The following is a 16,743-nucleotide window of genomic DNA, read 5'->3' on the forward strand; positions in this document are numbered from 1 at the left end:
AATGAACAGTAGAGAAAGACCCCAAAGTAAATCTCTAATTGTTACGTCCTATTCAAAATTTTCTCCAGAGTTTACGTCGATATTGAAGGTGCTTTTAACAACGTGTCTTTCGAATCCATTTTGGATGCAGCACATGGTCATGGAGTACCTCCATATACCACGCAATGTTTAGCAACCGACGTCTGTGCCCATCGTTAAGGGGTTATATATGTTGAGGCCAAAACTCAAAAAAATATTTATTCTTCTATCGTAAAGTTTAGGTTCTTAAGAATGTTATCTCAAATGTTTATAGAGACCGGAGCAGTGGACGCAAAGTTATAGCGTTTTCAATCTGGCTCCCTTACGGAGGCGTGGCTTATACTTGAAATTTTAAACGCGATTATCTCGAAATCGTGTATCCCAAAAATGTCTTTGTTACTATGTTTTAATTGCCGCAAGGTTCTACTGTATCGATTTTGTTGGCTATTTTCTGCAAATTTAAGAGTAAGATAAACGAATGTAATGAAATTGAAAGAAGGATAGGTATTCAAGAGCGAATCAGTTATAAACTTAGAACAGCCGTCGGCGGTAAAACATGATGATGAGCTATTTTCTATCAAAGACCATGCGGTAGACTTGGGTGCAACGCCCAAATCCTACTTAGCAGATGGCAAACGATTCTTCACATTTCCTTTCGATCATGTCCATATGCGCCTGCCTAGTCCTAGTTTTCCGTTCTAAGTTTATAGCTGATTGGCTTTAGAATACCTATCCGTCTTTCAATTTCATTGCTTTTGAAGAATTTTTTTTAATCAATCGTTCAAGGATACCACAGGTACATATACTAATGAATTTGCTTTAGTTTTATCTTTCAGTTGAGCTGTTGGACTGGAATCGTAGTCACGGCAAATCTCTTTTAAAAAAACTCGTTTTGCAGAAATTGCTGTAACTTGGACAATTATTAATATTTTTATGTTCTCAAGTGGATTTTGAAAATTGACCATTGTACGACGCTAGACGTATAACAAGTATTTTATAAAAATATGGTTACATCCCTTTACAAAAATTCAAACTTTTCCTTTTTTTCCTGCATCTCAACATATACAACCCCTTAAGGCACTAGAGATAAGGAAACTGAGTGTCTGCGGATGTCCTCAAGGTGGAGCGTGTCGCCACTTTTAAGGAACTTTGTCGCCGATGGCTTGCTGAGCTTGGGTTTCGCAGATGATTATCATATAGTGTTCACCGGTATTTGCATTAACACACTTTTTGATATGATGCAACAAGCCTTGAGCAAATGGTCATGGTGGACTATCACTTAATTCAAATTAAATATCAATGGTACTTTTCACGCAACGAAAGATTACAACCAGAGCTCGTCCGTCTTTAACTCTGAAGTTATTGTAGCAGATCAAGGGCAATTCTTGACTCAAAACATAACTGGACAGCTCACATCGATTTCAGAATCAAGTAAGCTTGCATGGCCTTCGGCCAATGTAGACGGGCTTTCGGCAAATCTTGGGGACTCAAACCCAAGTATATTCAGTGGATGTACACAACAATTGTTATACCAATACTGGTATAGGGGTGTCTTGTTTGGTGGCAGAAGGGAGAAGTTCAATTGACAGTACAATCAAAGATTTGTGGTTCTCCATACATAGATAAACCTAGGTACAGAGAGCTGAAACTCAAGGATATGATATTGTTCCTAACCCAGTGTGGTATTGAGCCATAGTTTAAGCCGTATTTGAATGACAATGTCTCTTCGGGGGTGTTGTCGTTCTGTTATCTCAATATGCCCTCGGGGGTGTTGATATTCCGTCCACTGTTTACATAAAAATTTTAAATCCCTGCGGGGGTTGGAAGTTTTATTCCTACTATTGTAGCAACTGCAGATCGTTCAGCACCTTTCCGGGGGTGCAGAATGCTCCGTTTTAATTGTTCTGTGTCGCTATTTTCCTTACCCCTTACCTTACCTTCCCCAATCCTTCCCATCAGGGAAATGAAAGGACAAATCATGACAAATCTCCGATCAACATGGGGAACGTGCCATTTGAGCCAGTTGCTACTGATTCCTTGTAATCACACAATGTAAACCATTAAATACATCCACTAATATTTCCTTGACCTGATCTAACGTAAATACGCTAACAGGCTATTGTCACAAATAAGCATACAAATACAAATAGTATGTGAATTTCATGGGTACATCTAGATTTAGTGTCTCCTGCCCAATTATACCCATTTCGGAATCGGTTGTTGCATTCGAGGTTCCATACTGACTCTATTCAGGATTGGACTTACCGGGTGGTTTGTCATCTACTGGGAAATGGAAGGAAAGCAGTGGATCAATTCCTAACTCAGATACATAGATGGGCCCAAATGGTAACCAGAGAGTTACTCGAAATTGAATTCTGATTTTTATTTCTCCCACATACTCAAGTACGATCGTTTTACTCAACTTTATATATAATAGAACAACAAGGTTTATTTCGCAAAAATTACTGAGAACAACCAAACTCCAAACATATATTGTGCAGCGCACAACAGACATTTATAATTTGCGCAGCTTTCTTTGGGGCATAATGGAGCTGCCTGGCGCCCAGGATACACCTAAAGCGATTTTTGAGAACACCAATAGTTCTCTCGACAATATTTCTGCCTAATGCATGTCTACGGTTGAAGTCACTCTCTACACTTCCTTCTTCAGCAGCTCTAAACGGCGTTACTAGCCACGGTTCTGATGGATAGCCTGCATCACCTGTGTAGGATATATACAGGTAGATGTCAGTTCATAGAGGTTTCAATTTCAACTCACCTAGAATCTTTGTATTAACTTCACCGTTTCGATGTTGTTGCTCAAAATAGGCTCGAGCTGGGCTTACTCGCCATATGTGAGAGTCGTGGTTAGATCCCTGGAAGCTCGGATCGACAAAACGAATCCTTTGTTGATCATCACATACCTGTTGAAAGGGAAATATTTTCAAAAGTGTGTTGTATATAGGAGCGCAACTTACAACAAGAACATTAAGGCTGTAGAAACCTTTCCGGTTATAAAACAAATTGCGATCTTGCGCAGGCGGAATGATTCGAATATGTGTCCCATCCACGCACATTATTACTCCTGGGATCCCTGATTTCCGATAAAAATTCAGTTTGGCACGACGCTGTTCTTCTGGAGACATTTCCAGGGATATCCACTTTGGGCAAAGTTTTCGTTCCAATATTTCGAGTATATCAGCCAGTACTTTTGAAAATGTTGGTTGAGCAATCGAAACATGAAAATCTCGTCCCGCTCCATGCTGATAATTTCCTTCAGCAAAAAATCTCAAACACGCTGCCAACTTCTCCTTTGCGGATAGACTGCTTTTTCTAGCATAAGTAAATTCGTCTTGAATTTCAGTCAAAACGTACCGGAAAGCTTCCTTATTCAATCGAAAACTTTTTATGAATCTGTATAAAGGAAATCCGTAGACAAAATGTATCAAAATACTTAGTTGAGAAATAAATGGATACTTACGCATCATCTGAAAGTTCCATCGGATCGGATGATAAACGGAGGTTTCTCCGGTGTTGGCGAAGTAAACCGGTTTCTTCTTGCGCTGCCAAAATCGGTATCAATAACGAATCCATCAAGAATATCGAGTTTTTCTCCTAATTCTCTATTTTTAATGCAAAACAATAATTTGGCACTGTTGCGGTTGGTTTATTTACGAAACGAAATGAGAACCTGTTGACATTTCCAAACGTGTTCGAAATTTGCAGTGCTCCCGAAAATGAATCGATCGAAACATGCTAAACGAACGGAATAGAGAGTACCACTTTCGAAGTCGAACGAAATATTAGTTTCGAACGAAACACGGATCCGTCGGAATAGAGAATCGGGCTGATTATCGGTTTCGATCGAATGAATCCGTTTTTCGAACATCGTTCGATTCAAACGTCAACGCGATTCTCTATGTCGTTCGAATCGACTTTTTGTTTGTCTACAGATCCGTGATTTTCTTGTTGCGGATTTCAAATGTAAGTAATAAATATTTTCACAATTAAAAGAACTGAATAATGCACTAATAGTTTATTATGTTTTTTTCAGGCAATCACCAGAAGCAAAGAGCATGTCAAAACGTTCACTCGAAGGATTATCACCCTCATTCTTGTTTACGGCCGTATTGATACGATTCGAAAGTATCTCACATTCCTATTCCCGTTTACGTTCGAACCAATTCGATCCATTCGTTCTTTCGAACATCATTCGTTCGAACGAACAGAATCATTCTTGATTACGTCGTATCGCTTATTTTTAACGTTGGTGATTCGCAAGTCAGGTCCAGGTGAGTTCTGTCACAATAAGTGACTATAGTCACCAAAGTGACTCCGGTGATCGCTTTTTTCGCTCTTGGACTCTATTCTCACAGTCGCGTCACTTAGTGACTAGAAGTAAATTTTCTTCCAATCACTAGGTAGCTGACGTGACTGTGAGAATAGGGCCCCTTATCTCATCCAACTAGGCGAAGTGACAAACAGTGTCGCCTAGCCGGACGAAACCTCAAAAGTTTATTTTAGTTTTTTCGTGATTTAACATTTTTCTCTGTTTTTTAACATGTTGGATGGAGTCTTCTCAAAATATTAAGTCCTGAGGACGAAAGTTAGATTTTTTACAGAACTTCAAAGCTGAAATAGAAGATGAATTCTGAGAAAAACTGTTTTCAAACCTAAGTTATTCAAATGAGTATATCTTTCTAGTTAAGCTTCCGATTAGGGTCGAACTGGTTTCATTTGAAAGGTTATTCGCTGGACTTATAGTTGCTATTCGATCTAGTCGATACAAGCCTTTCTTCCCGCTCAGACATGGAGAACAAATAATAAATCGCGCAATAAATTAGTTATAATGTTCAAAGTGGCTGTACTTTTTTTTTGAAACAGTTTGGAAAGATCGCTTGTTGTTCCTGATACTTGAAAATTAGTGTACTTTCCGAAAATGAATATCTTGTCTTGCCACTTTCTGCCCCGAGGTATGAAAAAAGGTGATTTTTCATGATATGTCTGAAGGAGACGCATGGTAGCCTTTGATTACCCAGGATTCGTAATATAATTTATATATGTGACTTATCATTATCAACAATTGAAAAAATGTGTATTCTGCTAAAAAATTCACCACACCAAATTTTTTGAAAATGAATTTTCGGATATAGTCCACTTTATATTAGTAAATGTTGAATTTTCGAACCACCCTATGTGCCAAAATTTTGAAGTAATAAAAAACAAAAAATAAACATCAAATATGAATTCAGCGTCACAAAAGTACCTAAATGTGAAGTTTTCACCAAATTCGGGCCAGTTTTGAGATTTTGTCCGATTTTTGTATGGAAGGTGATCACTGTGTGACAGTGAAAATTAACTTAACTTTTCCTATGCAAAACTTTACTTCAAACATGATTTCGTTATATTTTTGTATTTTTATTTGCGTGACTTTAAAAAGGTTTTCATGCTTCACGTCTGTTGATCTAGTTTGTATTGCTCTGTTAACTAATAATCTATGAGCATTATGTATGCTATATGCTACTCTGTTGGTTGGGATATCTTTCAATAAATGAAATATCTGTGCTTTCACCTCATTGAAACATGCATTATACTTTTATAAAAGAATAAAAGTGTTATTGTATGTTAAACATATATTGTGCAGTGCGCAGCAAACATTTATGATTTTCGATGACTTGGCTGGAGAATAATGCAATTGCCGGGCGCCCAGTATGCACCGAAAACGGTTTTTCAGCACTCCGATTGTCCGTTCAATAATTCCTCTTGTCAAGCTATGCCGCCTATTAAAATTGCTTTCTTCGCTTCCATCTTCCGGTACTCGGTGGGGAGGTATGAGCCCGTGATAACAGTACCATTTCTTCTTCATATGGATTTTAAGTGGTTTGAACCAAATAGAATTAACGTTTGGATTTTTGTCAGTGTTGGAATCATACGACGCTGCAGGGCTTTTTCAGTAAAAGTAGCACGATGAATATCGAATTTCTTCAAGGTTTTCTACAAAATGAGCACCGGACTACGAATGTTCTCTATTGCTATATTAAATAGTTGCACTGGATTTAAAAGAAGTCTTGGAGAAGAAAAATGCGGGAAACTTTAGTTCATATTAACCAACCATTTGCTGGAAGTGGTTAAAATCAACGAATGACATATTACATCAGAATAAAAGAGGTTTGCAATTATAATTCAAATTATTTTAGTTTCTAAATTCAACTTTGAAAATAAGTCGCATGAACAGAAGAAAATTATTTGTTTTATTTTGATGCTTAGGATGTTTTTACTATGTACCTATGTGCGGTGAGAAAAACAGAGAATTAAATGAATCTTGCATCGTTTTTGCAAGGCGCCTATGAACAATTGCAGATGTTTTGAAATTTTCACGCATATGCCCTTTCAATTTAAAAGGTCTTAAGTGCCATCATGATTATTTTAATCGCATTACTTTGGTTTGCCAATATCCTCTTCGATTACATTGACAGAAACAAACATAGCATCCGTTGTGGAATAGTGGATTCTTCAAATCCAAAGCCACTTCTTGGTATGTTCCAACTCATAATATTTAGTGGCAACATTAGCTTTTTCTACTGAAATCGATCGAAATAATCGAAAGCTTGACGGTTTCACTGTCATTAGCCTTCGTATTGGCCTCCACAGCTAAAAATATTCCGGTATTGGCAAGATTCAGAACTAATCAACTTCCGCTTTTTGCTAGCAGCTTTGGCCGTGGGCCGAAAGATTCCATTATTGGAAGATCCTGTTGGTTCAACAACGTCCATTTTGTTTTACTTCCTTTCTGCGAATAGCAACCAGAGATGCCAGGTACTTTTTTCAAATGTCTGCAAAATAATTTTAAAAGTCTGGGAAGAACAAAAATGTCAGGAAAGCTAGTGTAATCAAAAGCCTCCCGAATAGAAATGTACAGTAACATAACCATGATTTTCACTGTGACAGTACAGTAATTTTACAATAATTTACAGTAAGCTTTAGTGTTATGCTACAATACAAAAACAATAAACTTTAACGTTTTTACAGTAAATTTCAATGTAAAATAGACTTTTACCATGAAAAAGGGGGGTGGTTATGTATCTTAACATTAAAAAAATCAATTTTTCTCCATGCATTTTTTTCTCGAGAACAGTAAAATTTAATGTGAATGCACTGTATCAGTTTTTTGCTGAACAGCGAAATTTATTGTTAAATGAAATTTTATTGTAAATCTACTGTGAGAACTTTGCATCCAACAATGTGTAAACAATAATAACTATAATAACCAAACTATAAAATCTGCAAATATCTGCGTCATCGAAGAAATCTGGTATCTCTGGACCACGAGCCTTATTTTTCTACTTTATTCTTTTTTTTTTGGTCGAAAAAACTGGCTGCCGACGCACACATAGAAAAAATGTGAACACCTGTACATCTCGACCTCACTCATACAGAAAAATGTGGCCACCTTTGTAATTTTTCATCATGTTGAAATTTTTGACAGTTGCGGCAACACTTTTTCGCACACTACGTTCGTATCGTTCGTGTGCGAAAACAAACGTAAACAAGAATACCATTTTCGAACTCGTTCGAAAGTATTCGTTCGTACGAATGACGGATACGGCCGTAAACAAGAATGAAGGTGATAACCGCTTCTTAGAACGTCCGGCATATTCCGAAATTTATTTTACGTTATTTTTTAAGTGGAAAATCAATTTTCTGAACTCGTCGGTGCATGATGCGCTTTAACCCACCGATAAAAGATATTATACGGACAATGTTCAGAAATGTAATATTTTAAAGGTTTTTGTGAATACACAAGGTTTGCAGTGTATTTTTCGTTTATTCAGAAAATAGATACAAAAAAACTTCAAGTGTGCTAATTCTGTGTCCACACTTTTTACCCACAAAACACATGTTCCTCAGAGTGACAGCTACAATCAAAATATAGCAGCACTAACTAATACTACTATAAGAAGGACAGACAGATTACACGCATACAAGGTGTTTGAAACTGTGAAGTAACTATAACCCGCTCCACACGCGACGAAGTGGAAATATCTTCTTCTTCTTCTTCGCTTCTGTTTGGCTTGTTTGTGAAACAAAGCCCAAAATGGCACAGCGTATAAAGCTATATTGCCAGTTAATTTTCGTTTATAGTTCAATGGACTTTACTTTTTGTGACTAACCGACGATAAACTCGCAGCGCCACAAAATTGGTCCACCACAGCACGAGTAATTCGCCCAATCAAGGTGAAAAAAGCGAATTATCTAGCACTCGGTGAAAACCAACATGTCGACACGTTGAAATTTTCACCGAAAGTGATGGAAATATCAAAGGCCTTTTGTTTTCCTTTGTATTGTCATTTCCATGACAGGCTAAGACCAGGGTTGGCCCATCTCGCCGTATCAAAGGCGTTGTTTATGTTATATAAATCCCAGACAATTTTTTGTCGTGCGAATCAACCGTATAAACCTCGAAAATTTAGTTTACTCCATGAGAGCGAAAGAGAGAGTATGATGTGTATCTCTTCCATCTCATTCATTCAAAATTCGAAATTGCGTTTCTGCTTATTGAACGAGATCGCATGTTTCTTCCTTTCGCTTCCTCTATACGGAAACTTTTGACAACATACTTGTTTGGACTGTTGTAAAATAATTTATCTGAACATTCCAACTCGATAAGATTTCAGTTATTTCAGTTAGAATTTCCATATTAAAAAGTCTTCCCCTCCCTCTCCCCTCACTACACGCTATGGCGAAACTACCTATGCTAATGAAATTGAGCTAAGGCTTTTGAATAATTCATCCAAGCATACCAATGTGGTAAATCTAAAGTATATGATGTTATTTTGGTATGCTATATGCAATATCATTGGTACACCCGCAGTGTTGGCAAAAAAATGATTTTTGGCAATTAATTCGATCTATCGAACTTTGAACAGCTATAACTTGTTGCAGAGACATTCTAGCACCATGCATCCTTCGGCAAAGTTGTTCAGCATATCCTGGACTACACTTCTATCTAATTGTTGATATACTGTAGGAAGAATTGTAGTCTGTAAAATTGAAATTGCAAAAAAGTAGGTTTTCCCATACTAATTTCCATACAAATTTCAAACGCAATGCGCTACGCTGGGTCAAATCCAATTGACCCCAAATTTTGCACAATTGTTAGGGACCCCAAATGGAACCAAAAAAGTGCTGTGCTGAAAAAACGGCATATATATATATATATATATATATATATATATATATATATATATATATATATATATATATATATATATATATATATATATATATATATATATATATATATATATATATATATATATATATATATATATATATATATATATATATATATATATATATATATATATATATATATATATATATATATATATATATATATATATATATATATATATATATATATATATATATATATATATATATCATTTGCTATCCATCTTGTCAATGATGGATCGACACCGGTCTAAAGTGGAAACTGCGTTAAACTTTCTAATACTGTAAACGAAATCGTTGACAGTGTCCAAGGTTCCAATTATTTGCTGATTGTGAGTTCCATGATATGTATTTTTTGCATTATTTCAATTTATGCTTTTTACTTCAGATGCTCTCATCGCTGATACAAGGTACGCAGATGATTGCCTACACAATGAAGTAGTTTATCAAGAGATTTTATGAAAAAGAATACGTCTGATTCCTGGCAACGAAGGAGTACTCAAGCGAGTGAAGAAAATATAAGACCAGCTTAGGTACATTACGCATCGGTATCGTCCACTGTTGAAGAAAACGTTACAGGTATCATTTGCATTGGAATAGTACCAGCGACAACACGCCCATCAGTAATATCTTGTTCTCGACAATAGAATCTGGGGTACAAGTTCTTTCTAACATACTCAGCCCAAAGATTTGTTTTTAAATTACGACGCATAGTCCTTAGCTCAGCAAAGTTAATCATCCAATTAATCATTTAGTCGATGGTACACACTGACAGATGTACAGAATACTGAATTCGGCCGGTAAACAATCAAAAAGCTTAACATGAAAACCACAAGTACTATATTTCAGCAGTATCAATCACAGCAACTGAAAAACTCAAACAGTGAAATGTACTTGCTTACAAAGAAAAAAACTTAAAATAGACAGTCAAAAGTGCAAACATACCTCACCGCCGCAGAGATTTATTGTGGGCTGACGGTATTATATCGAGAAGAAAACCAATGCTCGTGCCATTAATCATACCAAAAAAAATATTTTCCTGGAGATCGCATAAATAAAATACTATTTTCTAATATTGGGCCGTAACATAACACATCTATTGGCTGACAACAAGCATTCTTCGATTACATTCGAGATCGGATCGATGGATGTCTCCGCCAGGCTACGTTTCTACAGAAAATCATCCGCATGCTCAGCGTAACGAGGCTGCTCAAGTTCTACAAAAATACGCCAGTTTTCAAAACATACCGAATCTTTCGATGCCACGATGGCGTTTCCGAGGTGAGTTTCAGCATATGTTGAACTGTAGCCAACTCGTCAGGACCACGCAGCACCCGAATAACAAGCAGCAATACGGAAACCGACATAACACTCCTAACCGACTTGGCTTACTATGTGCTTTCGACTGGATATTTCATGTGCCAGCCTATTATCGTTGCACTTCGTTCTACGACAACCACTAAGAAAAATCTAGGCCAATCCAACTTGATGTTTTAGGTAAACAGCCAGTGTGTAATGTATTAAAATCTAATCACGTCGTTTTTTTCAGGTGTTGAACGGGGTCATCACATTTGGTAGTTTATTCGTTTTCTTGACACTTATGAAGGACTTTCTTGGGTAAAATTGTTTAAACCTGATCTACACGATAGTCCACGCTGGATATAAATCCAGACACACATGCCCAGAAGCTGCTATCATCCGGCCATCGTGCTACTGCGAAATTACAATTGCAAACTTGTCCGAGTTGGACGAGTCCAATTGCTTCACCTATGGTTTTACTGTGTATGAGTTTGGATTTCGGTAAGCACGAAATTTTTTATCACCGATGCTATTTTATCGGAACTCAGAGTCCCCCAACTTTAGTAGCCGTAAACGGTTAGCTATAGATAGTACCAGTTCGCCGAGAACTTCACTCAGTCCGTATAATCTTACTTCAACGCCAACATCCTCAACGATGGGAGAGCGAAAGACGTTACCGAGGGCACTTGCCTACATGTGCTGGTTGGTCATTTGGTTGCTGTTTGCTGTGTTCAGTTTGATGGTAGGCTAGCAGTTTCAGGAGCTTACGACTACATAGTTAAGGTGTGGAATCCTGGACGACAAAAGTGTCTCCATACGCTACAAACCCACACTAATCGGGTGTAGGTACTCGCTACAGTTTGATGGTATTCACGTCGTATCTGGCTCTATTGACACGTCAATTCGCGTGTGGGACGCGGAAACGGGAAGTTACAATCATGCTCTGATGGGTCGCAAGAGTTTAGCTCCGGCAAAATATTCTGGTATCGGGGAATGCTGACTCGACCGTCTGTGTTTGGGGCATCATCACTGGTCAGTGCTTGCAAACTATCTGGTCCCAACAAACATCAACCGGCTGTCACCTGTTTGCGGTTCGATTCTCGCTTCGTAATCACCAGCTCCGACGACAGTACCGTCAAGCTGTGTGACGTAAAAACTGGAGAGTTGATTCGTAACCTGGTTGCAATAGAATGGGGCAGTTCCGGTGGCGTTGTATGGCGAGTCAGAGCCAAAAACTAATTTATGCCGTAGGGTCGCAACGGTACGAAAGAATCCAAACTAATGGTACTCGACTTTCATAAGTTTAATTATACTTTTAATACCATCCTTATTACATTTACGATTGATTGACACCGGTGTAGTGGATTGCACTGGCTTTGCACTTTCTAGCAGAAGTGTCAATGGAACATACCCAGTTTTCTGCACTTCTGCTAGAAAGTGCAAAAACGGTGCAGTTTCAGTGCACTCCACTACACCGGTGTCAATCAATCAAAAACCCCATTAGTAATGCTCATAAGTTTGAATAATTATACTTTTAATACCTTCCTTAGTACTTTTCTGAGGAACGAACGACTGGCGCCATTGCACGTACATTAACCCTACATGCCTACATCAAAAATTTATATAATTTGTTTATTTATAAGGACTAGTGCTTTAAAAATCTGACGCTAATAAAAATTTTGAAACAACATATTTCTGTTATTGTTTTTATTTGAAAAAAAGAAAACCCAAACGAATAAAATCAGAAGAAGAAGACCAAAATAAGGAGCACGACGATCGCCCGATTTTCTAAAGCTCGACATCGGACTCACGTCGGTCCGATTACGTCGATGCGTTTGACATATTCGAAGGTTGACGCGGTTTATGCAAATGGTGCAAAATTGCAGGATATGAACCCGATATCCTGCACTGATCGGCCCGTTATCGGGCTTAGTCGGCCCGATCATCGGCCTGATAATCGGGCCGATTGAACTCTACAAAATTTACGGGGAATTAAGGCTCGCACAGAGTGAAGCCAGGTCTACCTATCGAACAGTCAGACCTATCGTGCAAAATAAACAAACATTCTTCTTTCGGAGAACATGCAAGAAAAGTATTAGTGTTGAGAAAAATAATATCATGGCGAAATATTTCAATTGCCGAAACAAGACACTATATTCAGTTTATTATACTTTTTTGTAACAATGTAAAATAAATTTTTAGTATTATGAATAAAGTGCTATAAGCCACGAAACAGTAGGTTTTCAATTCACTCCACTGTTTAACTCGGGCGAAGTCACTCAAAGTTACACAAAAAAAAAGTGTGGGTACCAGGAATAAAGAAGAGGGCATCATTTTAGGCCGTGTTGCGCATTCCTCTGTACGGGACTATATAATACCACAGACTCTAGGAAATATATAGGTTTGTTCCAGTACACAGAAGTCACTCCGGAGTAAACAGGAGCAAAAAATTATTGCTCCTTTTTACTCCGGTTTGCTACCAGAAGAAAAAAGAGAGTACAGGAACAATTTTATCCGGAGTACTTCCAGTTTCTCCTGGTACTGGAAAAGACCTTATGTAATTGTGCTAATGCTTTGTCCATCACTGTATATTATATAACAACTCCTAACCTTAGTAGACACTAACAAATACCCAAAACACTAGACGTAAGGTAGTAGTGTGATCAAACATTCTTCAAAACAATGGGGAATTAACTATGCAAATCCAATGTATACACGTTTATTTTTCTTCGCCTTATGAAACATTTGTGCGAATAACAGGCTTTGTAAGCAACTCATCACAGAAACCAAGCGTTAGAACCCTTCACCCAGTATAATGAAACGTATTTGACGCGTCGCTCGCTTCTATGAATTTTTCACAGGAATTCGAGTAATAACACTTTTTACCTCGGTATATGCTTGTAAACCATATTCACCGTTTTCACGGCCGTGTCCGGACATTTTGTATCCACCAAATGGTGTTTGTGCCGATAAAACATTGTACGTATTTACCCAAACAGTACCCGCACGCAGCCCTTGAACAAGATAATTTACCTTGTCAATATCAGTAGAGAACACAGCAGCAGCTAGACCATAATCGGTATCATTCGCACGTTCAATGACTTCGTCCAAAGATTTGAAACGAATAAGTTGCTGAACTGGTCCAAATATCTGAAAAAATCAGAAGTTAGCTTCAAAAAGCAGCAAACCAAGATTAGGCAGGTTGACAAATTTCAACTCACCTCCTCACGAGCAATCGTCATGTTATCTTCAACATCAGCAAAAACAGTCGGTTGAATGAAGTATCCTGGAAGTCCTTCATATCGGTAACCGCCTGCAACCAATTTTGCACCTTGTTTTTTGCCTGTATCGATCAAATCTAATATCTTATCGAATTGTGCCTTATCTACTTGAGGGCCATGCTCAGTTGTCAGGTCAAAAGGGTTACCAACTGTACGTTTTTTAGCACGCTCAGCGCTACGTTCTACAAACTCATCGTAAATCTTATCCTCAATAAAGGTACGAGAACCGGCACAGCAGCATTGACCCATATTGAAAAATAATCCAAAGTGTGATGTCTCGACTGCGTGCTTCATATCGGCGTCGGCAAGAATGATATTAGGACTCTTACCGCCAAGTTCCAATGTTGTTTTTTTCAAATTGCTACACCCAGAACCTTGTTGTATTTTTTTGCCAACTTCAGTTGAACCAGTAAATGCGACTTTATTCACGTCATTGTGCTCAACTAGAGCAGCACCTGCATCACCATACCCTGGTACAACATTGACTACACCTGGTGGAAATCCTGCTTCTTTGGTCAGTTGTGCCATATAGAGTGCGGTTAGGCTAGTTTGCTCAGCCGGTTTTAACACAACAGTGTTTCCAGTTGCCAATGCTGGTCCAAACTTCCAAGCTGCCATTAGAATTGGAAAATTCCATGGAATAATTTGAGCGCAAACACCTACCGGCTCGTGCCGCGTGTAGGCAAAAAATTCGCCATCCATAGGAATAACCTTTCCGTGATTCTTGTCAGCCCATCCAGCGTAATAACGAAGGTTATTGATGGCCATTGGCAGGTCTACATTGTACGACATAAAGTACGGCTTACCGTTATCGAGTGTCTCCAAGCTCTGAAATTGAGAGATAAATAATGATTGATTGGTTTCCTACATAAAACGATGTTTCGTGATGTTCATACCGCTAAATATACGCGATCCCTTTCCAAAAGATCCGCCAGTTTGTACAGCAATTGACCACGTTTTGAAGCATCCATTCGACGCCATGGTGATCCGAGCCTATGGTTATAATAGCATTTATAAAGAAGCTTTGAATAATGTAACTGACGGGAGGTTCTCAACAAGGGTATGACATACGGTAAGGTATCAAACGAATAGGGAAAAAATGCAAAGAAGGTAATTGTTCCGAAAAGCGGTTTTTTGAAAAAAAGGGTTTTTTTGGAGATCGTTCTAAATGGCCTACTTTACAACAAACAATGGAAAAAAATCGACGGGAAACTTTAAAGTAGTTGTTCCCACTTACCTTACAAAAGCTACCAGTACACTGTTTGTAATAACGTCAAATATTTGACATCTTTCGTGAAATAAATTTGAACTGCTGTGTACTGGATCTTCAAATATTTGATCCAACACAGTTTGCCAAATTTTTCATTCGTGTTTGACAAAGCGATTATTTGTCTATTTGTCAAACAGTGTACTGACCAGCTTGTCAAAACTTCAAACAGCGTAATGCTGAAGTTTGTCAAACTTGTCGATGGAGAAGTTTGTCAAACTTGTCGATGGAGAAGTTTGTCAAACTTGTTAATGGAGAAATTTGTCACACTTGTTAATGGAGAAGTTTGACAAACGTGCTTTGCTCATTCAGGATAGCAAAATACGCCGTACGCGAAACTGATTTGTTTTGACAGAATTTGTTGTCAAAACGAAAAAAAGTTAAGGTTTGAAATTCAGCTGATTGATTGATTGTTTTATTTACGTGACTTTAAATAATTCATTCGCCACGTTAAAAAAATCGGCGCTATTTTGATATTTGTCTTTCCAGGAAAATCATACCTCAAATAAATCGAAAAGGTACACACTATTTGAATTCAATTGTTTGATACATGCTGAAATGTAAGCAAATGCCATTTCTTTTAAATCTTTTCCGATAGTTCACCAAGAATCAGCTGCTCTTGAAAAGCATACAATAGTTGAGTATACGTGGTATTATTATCGAATGTATCTAGTTGAATTCTACATCCTGGTCGGCCCGTATCCTGTGTTATTGTATCATAAAGTACTGAATGAGCTCATGGAAGTCGAGATGATGAAGAGTCTGTCGATAGCGATTCCATCGAATCCATCAAATGGAACCTGCGTATGGCGCTGGATATTTACGCTACTAATGTTGGTGCGCCAAATACTACCCAATAAACGCGTACACTATCCTCACCACTTGCCAAAAACATGCTCAGGAAAAATTGCTCAAGTTGCCCGGTGTTGTGCTTGGTAGCTTTAACAATTTGGGAACGAGAAAGTTATTTTAGATTCGGCAAATCGCCTATCCTTCGTCCGTCTCCAGATCTCTCAAAACCTCTGTCGAACCGTTTTTGTTGCTCATGTGGTACACCCCGCTTTGCTGATGCTTGAATGTTTGGCTGCAGATTTTACATGAGTACATCTTTTCCTTCACGTCGGTATTAGAAGCCTTGCATTTGGACACATATGTGTTATACTTTTTACCACAATCGCGACAATCGAACAGTTTCCCGGTGGCATGCAACTTCTCGTGCAGCCGGAAACTTTCCGCCGATCGGTAGACCTTGCTACATACTCGACATTTGTGCTCGGGCAGCACGTCGACTTCGCGTCCTATATCATTATCTGGTTGTGTTGGGTTCGCAGGTGCACCGTCAGATTGTAGGATTGAATGAACCCTCGGTCGCATTATTCGCACACGTACGGAGTTTTCCCGGGTGTGCAACCTAACGTGTATCTTCAGCGTTATCGATTGAGTGAATGTTTTCGAACAGTGGGGACACATTTGAAGGGCTTTTCACTTGTAACAGTAAACAGTATATAATTGGAATTTGCAGAAAAGAAAATAAGTAAAACCTTAACCTACTCTTGTGCCATCGTAAAACCTTAACCTACTCTTGTGCCTCTTAACTGTAAATGTGAGAAAGTACATAAACAAGTGAGAGAGAAATGTAACTTG

The 16,743-nt window shown here is 38.2% G+C and overlaps 2 protein-coding genes across 6 annotated transcripts in view; both read right to left on the bottom strand.

Annotated features, from left to right (window-relative positions):
- Positions 1-2,435: 2,435 nt before the first annotated feature.
- On the bottom strand, positions 2,436-3,411 carry LOC131683315 (putative nuclease HARBI1). Its single transcript, XM_058965177.1, has 3 exons — positions 2,997-3,411; positions 2,798-2,942; positions 2,436-2,740 (listed from the first exon to the last, which is right to left on the bottom strand). The coding sequence occupies exons 1-3, from the start codon at positions 3,162-3,164 to the stop codon at positions 2,481-2,483; spliced, it is 573 nt and encodes a 190-aa protein (XP_058821160.1). The 5' UTR covers positions 3,165-3,411; the 3' UTR covers positions 2,436-2,480.
- A 9,843-nt stretch (positions 3,412-13,254) lies between these two features.
- The window catches only part of LOC131683309 (aldehyde dehydrogenase, mitochondrial), a 49,911-nt gene continuing 46,422 nt past the window's right edge, over positions 13,255-16,743 (bottom strand). For 4 of the 5 annotated variants that reach the window (XM_058965161.1, XM_058965159.1, XM_058965160.1 and 1 more), the window contains 3 exons: positions 14,729-14,825; positions 13,773-14,660; positions 13,255-13,701 (listed from right to left, as the gene is read on the bottom strand). In XM_058965161.1, the coding sequence (XP_058821144.1) occupies positions 13,396-13,701; positions 13,773-14,660; positions 14,729-14,803 (1,269 nt within the window). In that variant the 5' untranslated portion in view covers positions 14,804-14,825 and the 3' untranslated portion in view covers positions 13,255-13,395. Of the gene's footprint in view, positions 13,702-13,772; positions 14,661-14,728; positions 14,826-15,069; positions 15,397-16,743 lie in introns of those variants that run through there. The other variant, XM_058965163.1, reaches the window with a different exon arrangement.

Source organism: Topomyia yanbarensis, chromosome 2, assembly GCF_030247195.1.
Source record: "Topomyia yanbarensis strain Yona2022 chromosome 2, ASM3024719v1, whole genome shotgun sequence".
Classification (NCBI taxonomy): domain Eukaryota; kingdom Metazoa; phylum Arthropoda; class Insecta; order Diptera; family Culicidae; genus Topomyia; species Topomyia yanbarensis.